Here is an 18,131-nt window from a genome sequence, read left to right as displayed (position 1 = left end):
TTCCACGAAATTGAAAATATACATTCAAGAGAGAAAACTAACATATGAAAACGCTTACTTGTTAATCCAGCTAAAGATTACAACACAAATTACACAATTGAAGGAAAAAAAAACATATATATGTTCGTGTGCACCTTCAGAGTTGTGGTGAAATTTATAGCACTCTAGTTCGTCTAGACTGCATATATTCCAATGCAGAAACCAGGGTAATATTTTTGTATACAAATATATTCAAATATATATAACCAAAGGCTAAAGAACAACGAAGCATGATTGTTGTGACTTCCCCAAGTTAAAAAGCATGACAAATATACTAAATTAAGTGAAGCAATTCAAAGGTAAACTTACTTAAGCAATCTTTCCTTTTTAACACTTCATTTTCGATGACTTCTACAACTGGATCTTCTTCTTTGAGTTCCAACATGATCAGTTTTGCAGCTGGATCACTTAATTGTATTGCACTAAAACCTAAATATCAGGTTTCATATAATCTAACCTTATGTCTACATTATTATAGGTTTGTTTCCTACAATTTAATGTATCTATAAATGAATATTTTTGACTGAAAACTAAATCTCAAAATCTTAATGTAAACATGAACGACTTGTTTTACGAAACTGTGCAACCAACAATTGTAACCTAACCATAATAGTTGTACTTAAGTTTTGGTCAACGACATAGTTGATGAACACCCCCAATTACCAAGAATCCATTTGTGTGTAAAAAATCTTGTAATGGTCCAAAGGGGATCAACACTCATGTGCGTTTCTTGATTTCGGCTGACTCCAATTCCCCACAAATAAATAAATAAAACAAAGCCACCTAAATTAATATACTGTTTTTGTTGTGAATGTTTATTTCACAACTCACATGTAATACAAATAGGTACTAAATCTGATACGTTTATGTAACTGAGAACCGAATGTAATACATTAACCGATACAGAGGGGAGATTAGAAGCTTAGAGTTTACAGAGAAGGAGATGAGAAGAAGAAGACAACCACAATCTAAACAATATTCATTCATACCCTATTCCATACTCTGGTCGTGCTTATAACTTTTGTTGGTCATTCCCAAACCCGTGGGCCTTTCACCAACACTAAACTGGGCTACAAGGTTGGGTCTATTTGGATTGGGCCAGTTGTGTTCATAACATTTTTGTTTCTCTAATCAACACAACTTCTAGGACCATGCATACATGCAAGTTAAAAAGAAAATTGTTAACATTTAAACTGCAATTTGAGATGTAGCAACACAACCTACAACTCTAGAATTGGGGAATTCTTGTTTCCATATCCTATTTGGGTGAATAACATACACATGGAAAGTAACCATCAAAATACATTAAATTTTATCTACAGTAACAAAATGTGAGTAACCTACGTGACTTGTGATTTAATATATATATATAAATGTTTATAAAATTTGAATACATTGTTTGGATGTATTTATTTTTAATATTAATTGAATAACGTTCGGAATTATCCCAACACCCATATAAGTCTTCCTAATACATAATGTCAGTTGTTCATAATGATTTTGATACTTCATTCTTGACTTACCCAAAACATCATCAAGAAAGAAGTTCTTCACTGTAAAAAAAACCCATTACGTCATATTTTCATCCCGAGACATTATGGTCCTAATTCCTAACCATAACCCATGCTATTAGACAAAAGACCAATTGCGATGTGTTATTTATCTATGAAGATTTATTACAAATTGAGTTGTATACAAGGTTTTAAATAATAAATTGTGTTTCAATTATTGGTTTCGGCATTTTTCGTGCACTCCCCCGTACGTGATCTTTTTCAGTTGTACCATTCCCTTTATACAGGCTATTTTACATTTTGTGGGTCCCATTATATACAAGATTTATTTTATCATCTACGATTTATTTTATCATCTACGATGAGTTAATAAGTTGGTAGATTTAAAGTGATCTATCATATTATATTTCCCTTTTGTTCTAGCATCACCCACGTATTTTATAAAATGTGCGACTTGTAATTGTAATGCATAACATAATTAGAAATCATAGGAATACACGGAAGAAATCCACGTAATTGCTACAACATAACAATATGTACGGTTGAGCCATGCACAACCCGTAAACATTTAACGATAATTTATTATACGACACAACACGATACACAATGTTGCATATGTCTCTTGTCCAGTACAGATTAAAACTTATGGTACCAAAACACACCTTTTTGTTCGCTATTCTCATCAGGCTCAATGTAGATGCACTCCTTAGCCTCTCTCCACATGGCCTTGAAAATGGGGGTCCGGTCGATCTTATAAAACTCACCCAAGACTGGCTTGATGGCATCCCGAGCCTCCTTTGCGTGGTAATGGGGAATGTATGAAATCAAATGATGCAACACGTGAGTGTGTGTAACGTCATGGAAAACCCGGTTCAAGAACCCGAAGTCCCTGTCGATTGTGGATAAAGCCCCTTTGATCCAGTTCCATTCGGTGGAATCATAATGCGGTAACGAGAGATGGGTGTGGTGCAGATACGTGATCAAAACGAAGAACATATGTACGCCTAGCACGGGGATTCCGTACATGGCCATCACCCAAGCAGCTCCTTTGGCTTCTACAAGACGCTTAACCACGTAAAGCACACCGAGCATGCCGATATCGGATACAACGACCTGAATGCGCTCACGATCGGTGAAGATGGGGCTTAAAGGATCGAAGTGGTTAGCGAACCTACCGTATTTCTTGCCGGAAATATTTGTCAGGAGGTATAAAGGAAATCCCAGGGTCAACCTAAAAACCAAAGTGAACACTCGACCAGGCGGGTTGTTAAGAAGCTTCGAGTAAATCAAAACTTTGGATTTGCGTTTAGGAATGTAAACTTCATCGTTATCGAGTGAGTTTGTGTTGGCATGGTGATTTCGATGGCTATACTTCCATGAGAAATACGGCGTGAAAAGGAAGGAGTGGAGGAAGAACCCCACAGTGTCGTCAATCCACTGGTATTCGCTATAGGCGTGGTGCCCGCATTCGTGACCAATGACCCATAGACCGGTGAGGATGCTGGCTTGGCAAAACCAGTAAACTGGCCATGCTAAGTAGTTAAGAGGAGTGGGAATAAGAGGGATGTATGTGCTGGCTAGATAGTAGAAGACATAGGCCACAATGAGGTCATGAACAACATAGTAGGAGGAACGGATGGCCGATCGCTCGAAGCAGTGTGCTGGGATTGCTTTCTTTAGATCACTTAGCGAAAACGGCGGTTCAATGGGGACGCGCTCCAGGATGTTTTTCCCCTCCGATGGATCAGACATCCGACCACCTGCGCCCATGTTGTTGGATATATACTTGATAACCTACAAATTATATAATATAGAGAAGCTAGGTGAGAATGAAATACAATAACTAATTAAAAGGCTAAAGAAGCAAGAGAGAGACCTCAAAGAGAAGTGATGAGTTAGTTCTCTTCTGTTGGTGATTCCTTTGAGGCTCGTCACACTTCATATTTATAATCAAAACGTGCCAAAAACATTGCTTCATTTTCCATGAAATTTTTGATTATTTTAATCGCCAACTACCATCGTTCAACTTTGCTACAATTTTGCAGGATAGGCCGACTTTCTACTTAAAAATACTAAGGAGTATGCTTTTTACAATCATTTTTATATTCTGTCATCGGATTTTTATGTAAAACATAAGTGGCTAAATATAGTATTTGTTACGTTGGCAATTTATGAATATTCAATAATCACGATAACCCTATATATGAATTACGAGCATAGTTCAATTTGCCAACGAATTCAACTTCCTTAGAAGTGTTCAATTTTTATGTCCAAGGTTGAAAGGCTAACTATTTTGTAATAAAATGTTTGTATCACCAAAGTTAGAGTCCAGCTAAAGATTTATTCAGTTGCTGTAAACATCCACACTACGATTTTATGAAAACATATATTAAATAGTCAGAAAATTTGGTGAAAAAAGCTCAAAGAAGACCAAAGTTGAGGGCCTTTCTAAAAAAAGACCAAAGTTGAGGGCCTAACATGTAAATGGAAAAAGTTCAAACGAGGCCAAAGTTTATTTTTAAGTTGATGGGCTAATATGTAAATAGTAATCCCTCCGTCCCATTAAAAGTGTTATGTTTGAAAAACACAAAGTTTAAGATAGATTGACAAAAGAATAATTTGATCAAGGTACCTTTGCATTTCTCCTGCTAACAGCTGAACCACATAAACTAGAATAATTTAATTAATCTGACCCTTTTCCAAATTTAACTTAATTATATAAATAATAGTAAAAGTTCATATTTTATGTTGTAAAATATATACAAACCTATGTATGATTAATTGTGTGTAGGCGCAATGTAAGCTTGTGCATGTACAAATTTCATCTTTCTACAAGAATTATTAATTTAACTATGTTACAATCAATCTGTGTAGGGAAATTTTTAGTTGCGTATGTATGTATATATGTTGTAAATAGAGTTTTGTTACCTATAAAATCACGTTTGACAAAAATGTGAACAATATGTAGGTTAATATGAATAATGTGTAGGTTAATATTATGATCAGTGTAGGTTAATAGTATGGTCTTTGTAGGTTAATATGAATAATGTGTAGGTTATTATTATGATCGATATAGGTTATAGTATGATTTGTGTAGATTAATATGAATAATGTGTAGGTTATTATTATGATTGGTGTAGGTTATTAATCTTTAATTAATGCGAGCTAATTCTTTCCAAATATAAAAAATTTGAATGTTTACCATTGTACCCTTGTAATTAAGTAAAAGAAAAAATAAAATGAAATTTTTGATTGGTTGAGATGACCTCTCGCAATAATCTCATTTCTCTCCTAAATTTAAACTTATATATATATATGCTTAAGTTTAAGAGAGAAATGATCTTAGTGCAAGAAATGTGATAAATAATTTCAACCAATCACATATTTTCTTTTCTATTTTTAATTTATTTAATTAGAATGGTGTATTAATAAATTATCTAGTTTTGTTATTTTGGTAACTAATAAATGTTAACAAGATGTTGCTAACCATTGTTATTTTATTTTATTATATTTAGTTACCATTTTTAATTCTTGATTTTCTTCTTTTCAAAACTAATTTATTGATTATGTCAACGTTATCAAAATAATATGAATCACGAGATTCAATATTTTCGAATAATAATATTTGTCCTACACAACGAACAATGTCAAATTCTATTTTTATTATTTAATTCACAACTAAATACTACACAAAGTATTGCTCGTGCATATATAAAATCTGGTCAAGAGTTTTATCATTTCAAATACGGAGAAATAATTTATCATATGTAACTAATATTCTTCCTGCACAATATACATAACATCCTACATCACAAATAAGAGTCATATACAATTTCATAGTTACTACCTACACAACCAATCATAATCTCTACATTACTAAATAGTTACTACCTTACGCAACAAAAAATAATCTGACACAATACTTAAAACTAATATATATACTCCACAATAATCAGGACATCCTACATAACATATAAGGTTCATATACAGTTGTACTTATATAGGTTTACATATACAAATAATCACAATAATCTCACAAGAATGATCTAGCTACACAGATTAAATATATAATCTTAAACACTACTATAATGTACATCTTAACAAGCACTAACACTTACAAATAGCAACCTACACATATATAATAGCTACAACTAAGAAATTACGTAATGCACATATTAGCAGACCACACATGTTAATAGAATACATATAACAGTTACAACCTTCATGTTACAAAATGCATATAGTAACATAAAGCAACACATACAAATAACAACCTACACATATAAATAAAAGCCTATACATATGTATCATAATCATTACATGAAATGAATAACTACCTACATATGCAAATATGTATCACCTAATCACTATCTTCATATTTATAGAACTACCTACACATGTCTATAAAACAACAAAAGCTAGTCTTACAAATAACAAAATTAGTCTCGCATTATGCATAAACTCCTAATAATAAATAATAACAAACAATGTTTTAAGTTACTCCAACACATATAGTAACATGAAGCAACACATACAAATAACAACCTACACATAAAATAAAAGCCTATACATATGTATCATAATCATTACATGAAATGAATAACTACCTATATATGTAAATATGTATCAGCTAATCACTATCTTCATATTTAGAAAACTACCTACACATGTTTATAAAACAACAAAAGCTACTCTTATAAATAACATAATTAGTCCCCCACTATACATAAACTCCTAATAATAATTAATAACAAACAATGTTTTAGGTTACTCCAACACAGCGTAACAAAGTTAATGTTGAACTATAACATTTTTATCGTCACATTAATTATATTTGTAAGTAGAAAGCACTAATTTTTATTACGAAATACAAAATATCATAATTTAACGGTACTTTTATTCTTAATATAATACACTTTTAACATAGAAACCTAATTTTAAACCAAAATCAATATATTGCCAATCGATTTTTTAAGACAGGTCATAAAACATTGAAATTGTTTATGAAATCAATTATTCAATCAATAAAAAAAATAAAGAATTAAACCTTAATCATTTACTAGATAACCTTTTCAACAAATTAACGGAGATTTTATGAATAACTTGTGGCTAGGCATGTGACAATTTCTTTCTAGTTAAATAATTTTTTAATATTTGACATTAAGATATTATGTTGGCTAAAAATTTGAGATTTCATTATGATAGTTAAATTCAAAAACTTAGCTCCTATAAAGAAAAATATTAATATACCCTTTTGTCTTAAATGCCATTAAAATGAGTAAGCTCAATTTTACAATATTGTCATGCTGATTATAGACCATCGATCAAACATAATCAAGGGTTATAATTTACTTCTCATATTTCTCACAATAAAACCATTTCTCGTCTAAATCATTCCCTATATATATATGTGTGTGTGTGTTTGTATGTGTATGTATATGTATATAGCTTTTTATGTGAAGTTTGATTATATCTTTTAATAAGTAACTAGCTTTTTACCCCCCCCCCCCCCCGGTTGCTACAATGGGTACGCGTCGGAAACTCGGTTGTCACTCGTAAAATTTTCAAACATTATGCCACTACAAGAAAGGTATTTAGATGTATAAATGTAACAATGAATGTGAAACGTGGTAGCAATTCATTATTAGCAGTACAACATTGCTTAACATTGATTTCGCCTATGCACACACATCTTGCATAGCTATTGGGATATACTAAAACTGAGTCCACGAACATGCTCGTTTATCACCCAACGAGTTCCACGAAATTGAAAATATACATTCAAGAGAGAAAACTAACATATGAAAACGCTTACTTGTTAATCCAGCTAAAGATTACAACACAAATTACACAATTGAAGGAAAAAAAAACATATATATGTTCGTGTGCACCTTCAGAGTTGTGGTGAAATTTATAGCACTCTAGTTCGTCTAGACTGCATATATTCCAATGCAGAAACCAGGGTAATATTTTTGTATACAAATATATTCAAATATATATAACCAAAGGCTAAAGAACAACGAAGCATGATTGTTGTGACTTCCCCAAGTTAAAAAGCATGACAAATATACTAAATTAAGTGAAGCAATTCAAAGGTAAACTTACTTAAGCAATCTTTCCTTTTTAACACTTCATTTTCGATGACTTCTACAACTGGATCTTCTTCTTTGAGTTCCAACATGATCAGTTTTGCAGCTGGATCACTTAATTGTATTGCACTAAAACCTAAATATCAGGTTTCATATAATCTAACCTTATGTCTACATTATTATAGGTTTGTTTCCTACAATTTAATGTATCTATAAATGAATATTTTTGACTGAAAACTAAATCTCAAAATCTTAATGTAAACATGAACGACTTGTTTTACGAAACTGTGCAACCAACAATTGTAACCTAACCATAATAGTTGTACTTAAGTTTTGGTCAACGACATAGTTGATGAACACCCCCAATTACCAAGAATCCATTTGTGTGTAAAAAATCTTGTAATGGTCCAAAGGGGATCAACACTCATGTGCGTTTCTTGATTTCGGCTGACTCCAATTCCCCACAAATAAATAAATAAAACAAAGCCACCTAAATTAATATACTGTTTTTGTTGTGAATGTTTATTTCACAACTCACATGTAATACAAATAGGTACTAAATCTGATACGTTTATGTAACTGAGAACCGAATGTAATACATTAACCGATATAGAGGGGAGATTAGAAGCTTAGAGTTTACAGAGAAGGAGATGAGAAGAAGAAGACAACCACAATCTAAACAATATTCATTCATACCCTATTCCATACTCTGGTCGTGCTTATAACTTTTGTTGGTCATTCCCAAACCCGTGGGCCTTTCACCAACACTAAACTGGGCTACAAGGTTGGGTCTATTTGGATTGGGCCAATTGTGTTCATAACATTTTTGTTTCTCTAATCAACTTTTGCTTATAACTTTTGTTGGTCATTCCCAAACCCGTGGGCCTTTCACCAACACTAAACTGGGCTACAAGGTTGGGTCTATTTGGATTGGGCCAATTGTGTTCATAACATTTTTGTTTCTCTAATCAACACAACTTCTAGGACCATGCATACATGCAAGTTAAAAAGAAAATTGTTAACATTTAAACTGCAATTTGAGATGTAGCAACACAACCTACAACTCTAGAATTGGGGAATTCTTGTTTCCATATCCTATTTGGGTGAATAACATACACATGGAAAGTAACCATCAAAATACATTAAATTTTATCTACAGTAACAAAATGTGAGTAACCTACGTGACTTGTGATTTAATATATATATATAAATGTTTATAAAATTTGAATACATTGTTTGGATGTATTTATTTTTAATATTAATTGAATAACGTTCGGAATTATCCCAACACCCATATAAGTCTTCCTAATACATAATGTCAGTTGTTCATAATGATTTTGATACTTCATTCTTGACTTACCCAAAACATCATCAAGAAAGAAGTTCTTCACTGTAAAAAAAACCCATTACGTCATATTTTCATCCCGAGACATTATGGTCCTAATTCCTAACCATAACCCATGCTATTAGACAAAAGACCAATTGCGATGTGTTATTTATCTATGAAGATTTATTACAAATTGAGTTGTATACAAGGTTTTAAATAATAAATTGTGTTTCAATTATTGGTTTCGGCATTTTTCGTGCACTCCCCCGTACGTGATCTTTTTCAGTTGTACCATTCCCTTTATACAGGCTATTTTACATTTTGTGGGTCCCATTATATACAAGATTTATTTTATCATCTACGATTTATTTTATCATCTACGATGAGTTAATAAGTTGGTAGATTTAAAGTGATCTATCATATTATATTTCCCTTTTGTTCTAGCATCACCCACGTATTTTATAAAATGTGCGACTTGTAATTGTAATGCATAACATAATTAGAAATCATAGGAATACACGGAAGAAATCCACGTAATTGCTACAACATAACAATATGTACGGTTGAGCCATGCACAACCCGTAAACATTTAACGATAATTTATTATACGACACAACACGATACACAATGTTGCATATGTCTCTTGTCCAGTACAGATTAAAACTTATGGTACCAAAACACACCTTTTTGTTCGCTATTCTCATCAGGCTCAATGTAGATGCACTCCTTAGCCTCTCTCCACATGGCCTTGAAAATGGGGGTCCGGTCGATCTTATAAAACTCACCCAAGACTGGCTTGATGGCATCCCGAGCCTCCTTTGCGTGGTAATGGGGAATGTATGAAATCAAATGATGCAACACGTGAGTGTGTGTAACGTCATGGAAAACCCGGTTCAAGAACCCGAAGTCCCTGTCGATTGTGGATAAAGCCCCTTTGATCCAGTTCCATTCGGTGGAATCATAATGCGGTAACGAGAGATGGGTGTGGTGCAGATACGTGATCAAAACGAAGAACATATGTACGCCTAGCACGGGGATTCCGTACATGGCCATCACCCAAGCAGCTCCTTTGGCTTCTACAAGACGCTTAACCACGTAAAGCACACCGAGCATGCCGATATCGGATACAACGACCTGAATGCGCTCACGATCGGTGAAGATGGGGCTTAAAGGATCGAAGTGGTTAGCGAACCTACCGTATTTCTTGCCGGAAATATTTGTCAGGAGGTATAAAGGAAATCCCAGGGTCAACCTAAAAACCAAAGTGAACACTCGACCAGGCGGGTTGTTAAGAAGCTTCGAGTAAATCAAAACTTTGGATTTGCGTTTAGGAATGTAAACTTCATCGTTATCGAGTGAGTTTGTGTTGGCATGGTGATTTCGATGGCTATACTTCCATGAGAAATACGGCGTGAAAAGGAAGGAGTGGAGGAAGAACCCCACAGTGTCGTCAATCCACTGGTATTCGCTATAGGCGTGGTGCCCGCATTCGTGACCAATGACCCATAGACCGGTGAGGATGCTGGCTTGGCAAAACCAGTAAACTGGCCATGCTAAGTAGTTAAGAGGAGTGGGAATAAGAGGGATGTATGTGCTGGCTAGATAGTAGAAGACATAGGCCACAATGAGGTCATGAACAACATAGTAGGAGGAACGGATGGCCGATCGCTCGAAGCAGTGTGCTGGGATTGCTTTCTTTAGATCACTTAGCGAAAACGGCGGTTCAATGGGGACGCGCTCCAGGATGTTTTTCCCCTCCGATGGATCAGACATCCGACCACCTGCGCCCATGTTGTTGGATATATACTTGATAACCTACAAATTATATAATATAGAGAAGCTAGGTGAGAATGAAATACAATAACTAATTAAAAGGCTAAAGAAGCAAGAGAGAGACCTCAAAGAGAAGTGATGAGTTAGTTCTCTTCTGTTGGTGATTCCTTTGAGGCTCGTCACACTTCATATTTATAATCAAAACGTGCCAAAAACATTGCTTCATTTTCCATGAAATTTTTGATTATTTTAATCGCCAACTACCATCGTTCAACTTTGCTACAATTTTGCAGGATAGGCCGACTTTCTACTTAAAAATACTAAGGAGTATGCTTTTTACAATCATTTTTATATTCTGTCATCGGATTTTTATGTAAAACATAAGTGGCTAAATATAGTATTTGTTACGTTGGCAATTTATGAATATTCAATAATCACGATAACCCTATATATGAATTACGAGCATAGTTCAATTTGCCAACGAATTCAACTTCCTTAGAAGTGTTCAATTTTTATGTCCAAGGTTGAAAGGCTAACTATTTTGTAATAAAATGTTTGTATCACCAAAGTTAGAGTCCAGCTAAAGATTTATTCAGTTGCTGTAAACATCCACACTACGATTTTATGAAAACATATATTAAATAGTCAGAAAATTTGGTGAAAAAAGCTCAAAGAAGACCAAAGTTGAGGGCCTTTCTAAAAAAAGACCAAAGTTGAGGGCCTAACATGTAAATGGAAAAAGTTCAAACGAGGCCAAAGTTTATTTTTAAGTTGATGGGCTAATATGTAAATAGTAATCCCTCCGTCCCATTAAAAGTGTTATGTTTGAAAAACACAAAGTTTAAGATAGATTGACTGATTAATTTTTTTGTTTACCAAATGACAATAATGCCCTTGAAATTGGGTCCATAAATATTGTTTATTAATGTCAGTTGTGTGTGTTTAAGGGTAAACTTGGAAATTGACTAATAAATTTTGAAAGTGAACATTTGTAATGGGATAAACAAAAAAAGAAACATAGACACTTTTAATAGGACGGAGAGAGTAAAAGTTCAAAAGATAAGGAGGCTAAAGTTTGTTTATTAAAGTTGGGGGCCTAACATGTAACGTTGTGAAACTTTGGTGATCAAAATCCAAAGATCTCGGTGTTACATGTTTCATTTTAATATATAATAATTGACCCACGCGATGTGTAGTAAATTCGGTCATAAAACTCGGACGTTGTAGTGGCGAGTGAACGAGAATTCGGTTGATAATTGGCTATGCTCGTTAGGTTAACAGAACTAAACCTAAAAATATATTCGCCAAATTAACATAAAAAAGTAGCAGTTTCGTATAGCGTATTAAAAAGACCTATTTAAAACAATATTTATTCAGTCGGTACATTTCGAGTGTTCCGTTGCGACGACGTGTTGATACTTATTCGGTAGGTACATGTTACGTTTACCATAAATAAGCCCAAAAAAAATTTGTCGAATTAACATATAAAAAAAATAAAATAGTTAAAATGATGTTTATTTAGTCGGTAAAATTAGGTCGTTGGTAAGCCCCGAGCGTTACGACGACGAGTCCACACGAGTTTGGTTAATGTCATTTACGTTCTTTACGGTATAAACAACGTTGGTAAAATTCAAGTGTTCAAAGCCAAAAAATAAATTCCTCAAATTAACATATACAAAGATTGATATTAACAAAAAGTAAATAAAATATTTAAAAGAAGTTTTGTTCTATTTGTAAACTCGGGCATTGGTAAAACTGAACGTTGCTGGTCCCACTCTTTGAGGTGGTACGAGTCGACCTTCGACTACTTTCAGTTACTTTCATTACGGTAACGGAACTAAAACATAAAATATATCTAAGAAATAAAGTGGACCCGCAAGATGACTGTCAAAACCCAACCTACATCGGAATATGTCGGGATATATACTGATTGTTCAGTAGCTCACAAAACACTATTAATAATAATGATAATATTTAATTATTTTATTTCATAAAGTTGAAGTACATCATTATTCAAGCAAACATCCAATAATTCAAACAAAATCAACCAACGTTCAAAACAAATAAAGGTAGATTAAGTATTTTAATTGATATCCTATGGTTCATAACTATGCGCTTCGAACTTCCAATCATCCAATGTAAGGACATGCAACATACGCTAAAAGAATATATTTGTCAACAATATTGTTGAGTGATCAACACAAGTCTTGATGCATACATACAAACATACACACACATACATATACATATATATATATATATAATAAATAATAGCAACAATTAATTTAACATGTAAAGTCTTTTCACCGAACTCAAGGTAGAGCTATTCGGACATCGTATGATCATATCCATGAGAATGAGGATGAGGATGAGGAAGAGACCACCAAACACAAACAATATATACCTTGCAATTTAATCATGTAATAATCAATTGAACAAATCAAGGTATATACCCCCAAATAAAAGAGTGAATACAGTGATTTGATTACTCACCTTAGCAAAGTATGGAAGTGTAAGATAATATTAAAATAAGAAAAATCTCTTCAGTGAGCTGACAAAACTGAACTTGCGTGCTTATCCCTAAAATTTAACAAAATACATAAATTAATCAAACTCGTAAAACTTGATCAATTATATCACAAATCTTGAGGTATTTCGATAAAAATAGTGAAAAAGTATGTTTAAGAGAGTGTTCGGTTAGTAGTCGGTCCGCATATCGGCATAATGTTAGAATTGGTTCTGAAACATCCAAAATATGAGAAATAGGATGAGTTGAAGAAAAGTCAGATTTAAATTAGGTTAGGACATTAATTTAACAAAAAACAACAATTTAAAACAAACATAAGCTTTAAACGAATGAATTCCAAACGAATGTGAAAATCCCTTCAATCATCGAAATTGATTTAGCGCCTTTGATCTTTGGAAAATTTTAACATAAAACATTCACAAACTTAAACATAATTCTTTGTAGAACTAGGAGAAATCGAATGGAGAAGTTTGGTGTTTGTCATTTTTTGCCCCTTAACTTGTTAAAATGCGATTTTAAGCCCAAATAAACGAATTTAAGGATAGTTTGGCATGTTTAAATGACAAAAAAATATAAAAGGAATTAAACACCAGCAAATACTAATAGATGCGTATTTTATTGATAACGAGGGATCTTAATTACAATCTTGAATCGAGTAAACAAAACTAATACGATTATGAAATTGACGGATGTCATAGTATTCCCTACTTTTGGAAATTTGTTTCCCAAAATTAGAAAGAATCTGCAACAAATAGATACTTGATTTTCATTTGATGTTCATATTCCCAAGTAAATTCAGTAGCACATTTATATTACCATAGAACCTTGACCAATGGGATACGGCTACGCTTAGTCTCTTTATCATTTTAGTCAATCATTTCGACAGGCTTCTCAACAACATGCATAGAATCATCGATATTAACTTCGTCGAGAGGGATATGGAGATTCCCATAAGCTAAGCACTTCTTGAGGTTTGAGATATGAAATGTTGGATGAACATTATAAAGTTCTTCTGGAAGTTCGAGTCTGTAAGCAACCTTTCCAACTCAATCTAAGATTTGAATAGACAAATGAAATTCGGAGCTAGTTTCCCTTTCTTAATAAAGAGAAACTTGAGAAGGACTAAGTCAACAATATTGAATTTGATCGGTTTTCGTCGTTTATCTGCATAACTCTTTTGACGACTTCCTGCAGACGAGAAGATTTTGAAATTGGACCAATTTGATCATTGGTTTCTTGAACCATTTTAGGACCTGTAATCTAAGTTTCACCAATTGCGTTCCAATAGACCGGATAAAGACATTTGTGTAACATCCTACTGTTGATAATAATAAAGAAAATAAATTTCGTTTACATAATGGCATGTTATTATTTAGTTAAGTAAAATAAAAATAATAAAGTGTAGGCTTGTACAACTAAATATGGAATAATGGATGGTGATGGGCCTTAGGTCCATGGGCTTAGGGGTATTTAAACACCCTTAAACTTCCCTAAAACCCTCATTCCGCATTTTCCTTCACACACTAAAAACACACACAAACACTCTCTTTCATCCCGGATCCAAGTCCGAGCAACAAAAAGGGTGATTTTCGACTTATTCCATTAGACAAGAAAGAAACACGTCTAGATCGACGTGTTGGTCCAGATCCGAACCAAACAGGAACAAAAAAAGGTACGTTCTTGATATAAAAGTTAGATTTTAGGTGTCGGTTTGTCTTAAGATTTGGTCCTAAGGCAAATTGGACTTTACCGTGCACGAAAAATGTAAACATTGTAATAAACAAGTTGTTTGGGATGAGTCGGGAAGAACTAGTGTCGTTCAAACTGAGTTAAAGAAAGAATGAAGTTGTTATGGCCCATAATTCGTTTCAACGCTAAAACGGGCATAACGGGATGTAAGAAAGTGATTTGAATGGATATGCATGAAAAACCAGGTTCGAATCGAGTTCCTGAGAAACTCAATTAATTTTGAACAAAAATGAATCGAATTGAATTGAAATGAATCGAATCAAATTGAAAACTCGATTCGATTAGAATGAAAATTCGGTTCGATTAGAATGAAAAATCGATTTGATTAGATAAAAACTCGATTTGATTAGAATGAAAACTCGATTTGATTAGAATGAAAACTTTCTTCGATTAAAATGAAACTCGACTCTAGCCAGGGGCTTTGCCATTTGGACCCTGCTAGGGGCTTCCTCCCCTAGGACAACGCTTTCAGGGGCGCTGTCCACGGACCCCCATTCTTTAGGGGTTTCACTGAATATATAGTTAGGGGTAGTTAGTTGATACTTAGGGGGTGTGTTTGGCCTAGCTTATATATTTGTGCTTATGCTTATATCTTTTTGAAGCTTATAGCTTATTTTACATCATTTGATAAGCTCATTTTAAGTATTTGGATTAGCTTATATTCTACAAGTTGATTATACATCTTAATAAGTTGTTAAATCCATCATTTTTGATTTGTTATAGTAATAAGTTACTTCAATATTATTAATCAATCACCATTTGAAGGAAAATGAGGAATTTACCCCCTTAAACAAATAAGCTTATTCAAATAAGCCAAAAAACCATCTTCAAATAAGTTTATTCAAATTAGCTTATATAAGCTTATAAGCCTAAGCTAAAAAAGCTAAACCAAACACCAAATTCAGCTTATTTTATAAACAAAGATAAAAAAGCTATAAGCTTTGCTAAAAAAGCTAGGCCAAACACCCCCTTGCACAGCTAAGGAGGGGTATTATAGTTAAATAAGAAAGAAACATGACTCGTGTGTGTTTCTAGCCCATTTTCTCTGTTATGTTTTCGGGGTTGTGTGCATACTCCTGTGTGGTTAGTTAATACACTTACCTTAAATGGTAAGAGTATGTCACATGAATGATTAATTAATAATATATGAATGATATAAGAAAGGTTAAGAATATGAACGTATTTACATGAATAATGTGAATAAATAAATGTATAAATGCATGATTGTATGGTTGTATGGATGTGTAGAAGGTAGGGGCCATACCTTAATAATATCTGAGACACAAGGGGCCATACCCTAATAATATCGGAGATGGTAGAGATAGTTGTGTATGTAGTTTGGAAGTATGAAAGAATGTATGTATGTAGTTATGTACATATGTAAAATATATGTGAAAGAAAAGTAAGCAGATCAAGTACGCAATATGTATCTTCGGATACGTATATACATGATTGTGAATGTAGTCTATGTTGCCTGATTAACTAGAACTCACTTAGCGTAGCTAAATTTTAGTAAACACACATGTAAATAGGCTAAGGCAGCTAGCTTGAGGGAGACACACTGCATTGGACCCATGAGGCTGGCATCTTGAGAAGAATGTTGATGTTATATTTTGTTATGTTTTTATGTAAATCCCCGGTGCGATGGTGATCGATACAAGATCCGCACGAGGTCTAGGAGTGCGGAATCCTCCTAGACTCGTTTATGGTGTTGGAGACGAAGAACACGATTACACACAAACAAACACACGAACGAAATAAACAGATCTGCAGACCGCTTTATATAATAATCAAAACACATTACATACTGAAAGAGAAAACATGTTACGACCGACCCGAGGTGAGCTCTACCTCGGGTCTGCCCACGAGACTCTCCCTATCTGTTTACTCTAGACAACTTTTCTGCTCTCACTCTCTCTATTCTAATCACAACCTTAAGCCTAAACATGACACACATATATATAGATAAACATCTTCGCGGGCTTGGGCTTGGGCCTATGGTGAAGTTGTCCTAACTTCACCAACAAGTGAAGTTGTTCTAACTTCACCAACACGTGAAGTTGTTCTAACTTCACCTATGACGAAGTTGGCTCCCTCCACAACTTCTCCTCAACTAGTCGGAATTGCATAGCGACAGTCACAAAATGCACCAACAGACTCCCCCTTGACCGTTGCTCTCAATTCTAACAAACACAAAAGATCATCTGTTACAAAACATGCACCAACAGACTCCCCCTTTTTCGTTACTCTTCTGTGTTCTTCTTCTGGTAGGACTCGATATTCAGACATTGCACTGTGATCTTCAAGGTTGAACTTCACATATATACGCAACATCAATCTTGTCCTCAACCAGCAGTGTCTGAATCTGTCTTGTAGCTTCACAAATCTACCAATCACCCGATGTCTTCCATATCAGATCTCCCCTTTAGTGTAAGCCCATGATTATTATATCGATCGAGATCTTTGATCTGCATCCCGGTGCCTAATCAATCATCTCAACCATAATCGGTTTGTAAGATAAGGTTCAATCTTCAACTACTCAACAACAAGTGATCAGTTTCATCACAAAACCACATTGACCCCTAAAAATATCATCACCAAATTTTTTCTTAATGATCCTCTTTTCATATGAATGACATATGAAAATTTTTGTTCAAGAAAATTTCCAGAATTTTTTTTTTGGAATACCAGATTTTGAACGTCGGAGGAAAAAGGAAAACATATCGTTAACTTCACCCGTTAACTTCACCTGATAACTTCATCTGATAACTTCACCACCTGATAACTTCACCAGATAAATTCGCCACCTGGTAACTTCGACACCAGATAACTTCGCCAACCAATAACTTCGCCCTTTGTTAACTTCACCTTCCAGTAACTTCGCCAAAACCCTAAAATTCTAGCGACAACTTCGCCGTTGCCGTCTTCCCAAACAAAAATCAGATCTGAAACGGGCCAAAAACACCAAAACGCAGATCTCCAATAATAGCATAAGAGCTTAAGGATCTGATACCACTTGTAAATCCCCGGTGCGATGGTGATCGATACGAGATCCGCATGAGGTCTAAGAGTGCGGAATCCTCCTAGACTCATTTATGGAGTTGGAGACTAAGAAC

The 18,131-nt window shown here is 34.0% G+C and overlaps 2 protein-coding genes across 2 annotated transcripts; both read right to left on the bottom strand.

Annotated features, from left to right (window-relative positions):
• Positions 1 to 1,986: 1,986 nt before the first annotated feature.
• Positions 1,987 to 3,514, bottom strand: LOC143529783 (delta(12) fatty acid desaturase DES8.11-like). Its single transcript, XM_077025495.1, has 2 exons — positions 3,427 to 3,514; positions 1,987 to 3,344 (listed from the first exon to the last, which is right to left on the bottom strand). Exons 1-2 carry the CDS (start codon positions 3,490 to 3,492, stop codon positions 2,187 to 2,189), a joined length of 1,224 nt encoding a protein of 407 aa, XP_076881610.1. The 5' UTR covers positions 3,493 to 3,514; the 3' UTR covers positions 1,987 to 2,186.
• A 5,909-nt stretch (positions 3,515 to 9,423) lies between these two features.
• On the bottom strand, positions 9,424 to 10,951 carry LOC143529782 (delta(12) fatty acid desaturase DES8.11-like). Its single transcript, XM_077025494.1, has 2 exons — positions 10,864 to 10,951; positions 9,424 to 10,781 (listed from the first exon to the last, which is right to left on the bottom strand). Exons 1-2 carry the CDS (start codon positions 10,927 to 10,929, stop codon positions 9,624 to 9,626), a joined length of 1,224 nt encoding a protein of 407 aa, XP_076881609.1. The 5' UTR covers positions 10,930 to 10,951; the 3' UTR covers positions 9,424 to 9,623.
• Between the last annotated feature and the right edge of the window lie 7,180 nt (positions 10,952 to 18,131).

This window comes from Bidens hawaiensis, unplaced genomic scaffold, assembly GCF_021521415.1.
Source record: "Bidens hawaiensis isolate Kalapana, Puna unplaced genomic scaffold, B.hawaiensis_p1.1 tig00008700_1, whole genome shotgun sequence".
In the NCBI taxonomy this organism is placed as follows: Eukaryota; Viridiplantae; Streptophyta; class Magnoliopsida; order Asterales; family Asteraceae; genus Bidens; species Bidens hawaiensis.
This window is presented reverse-complemented; position numbering and strand designations above follow the sequence as displayed.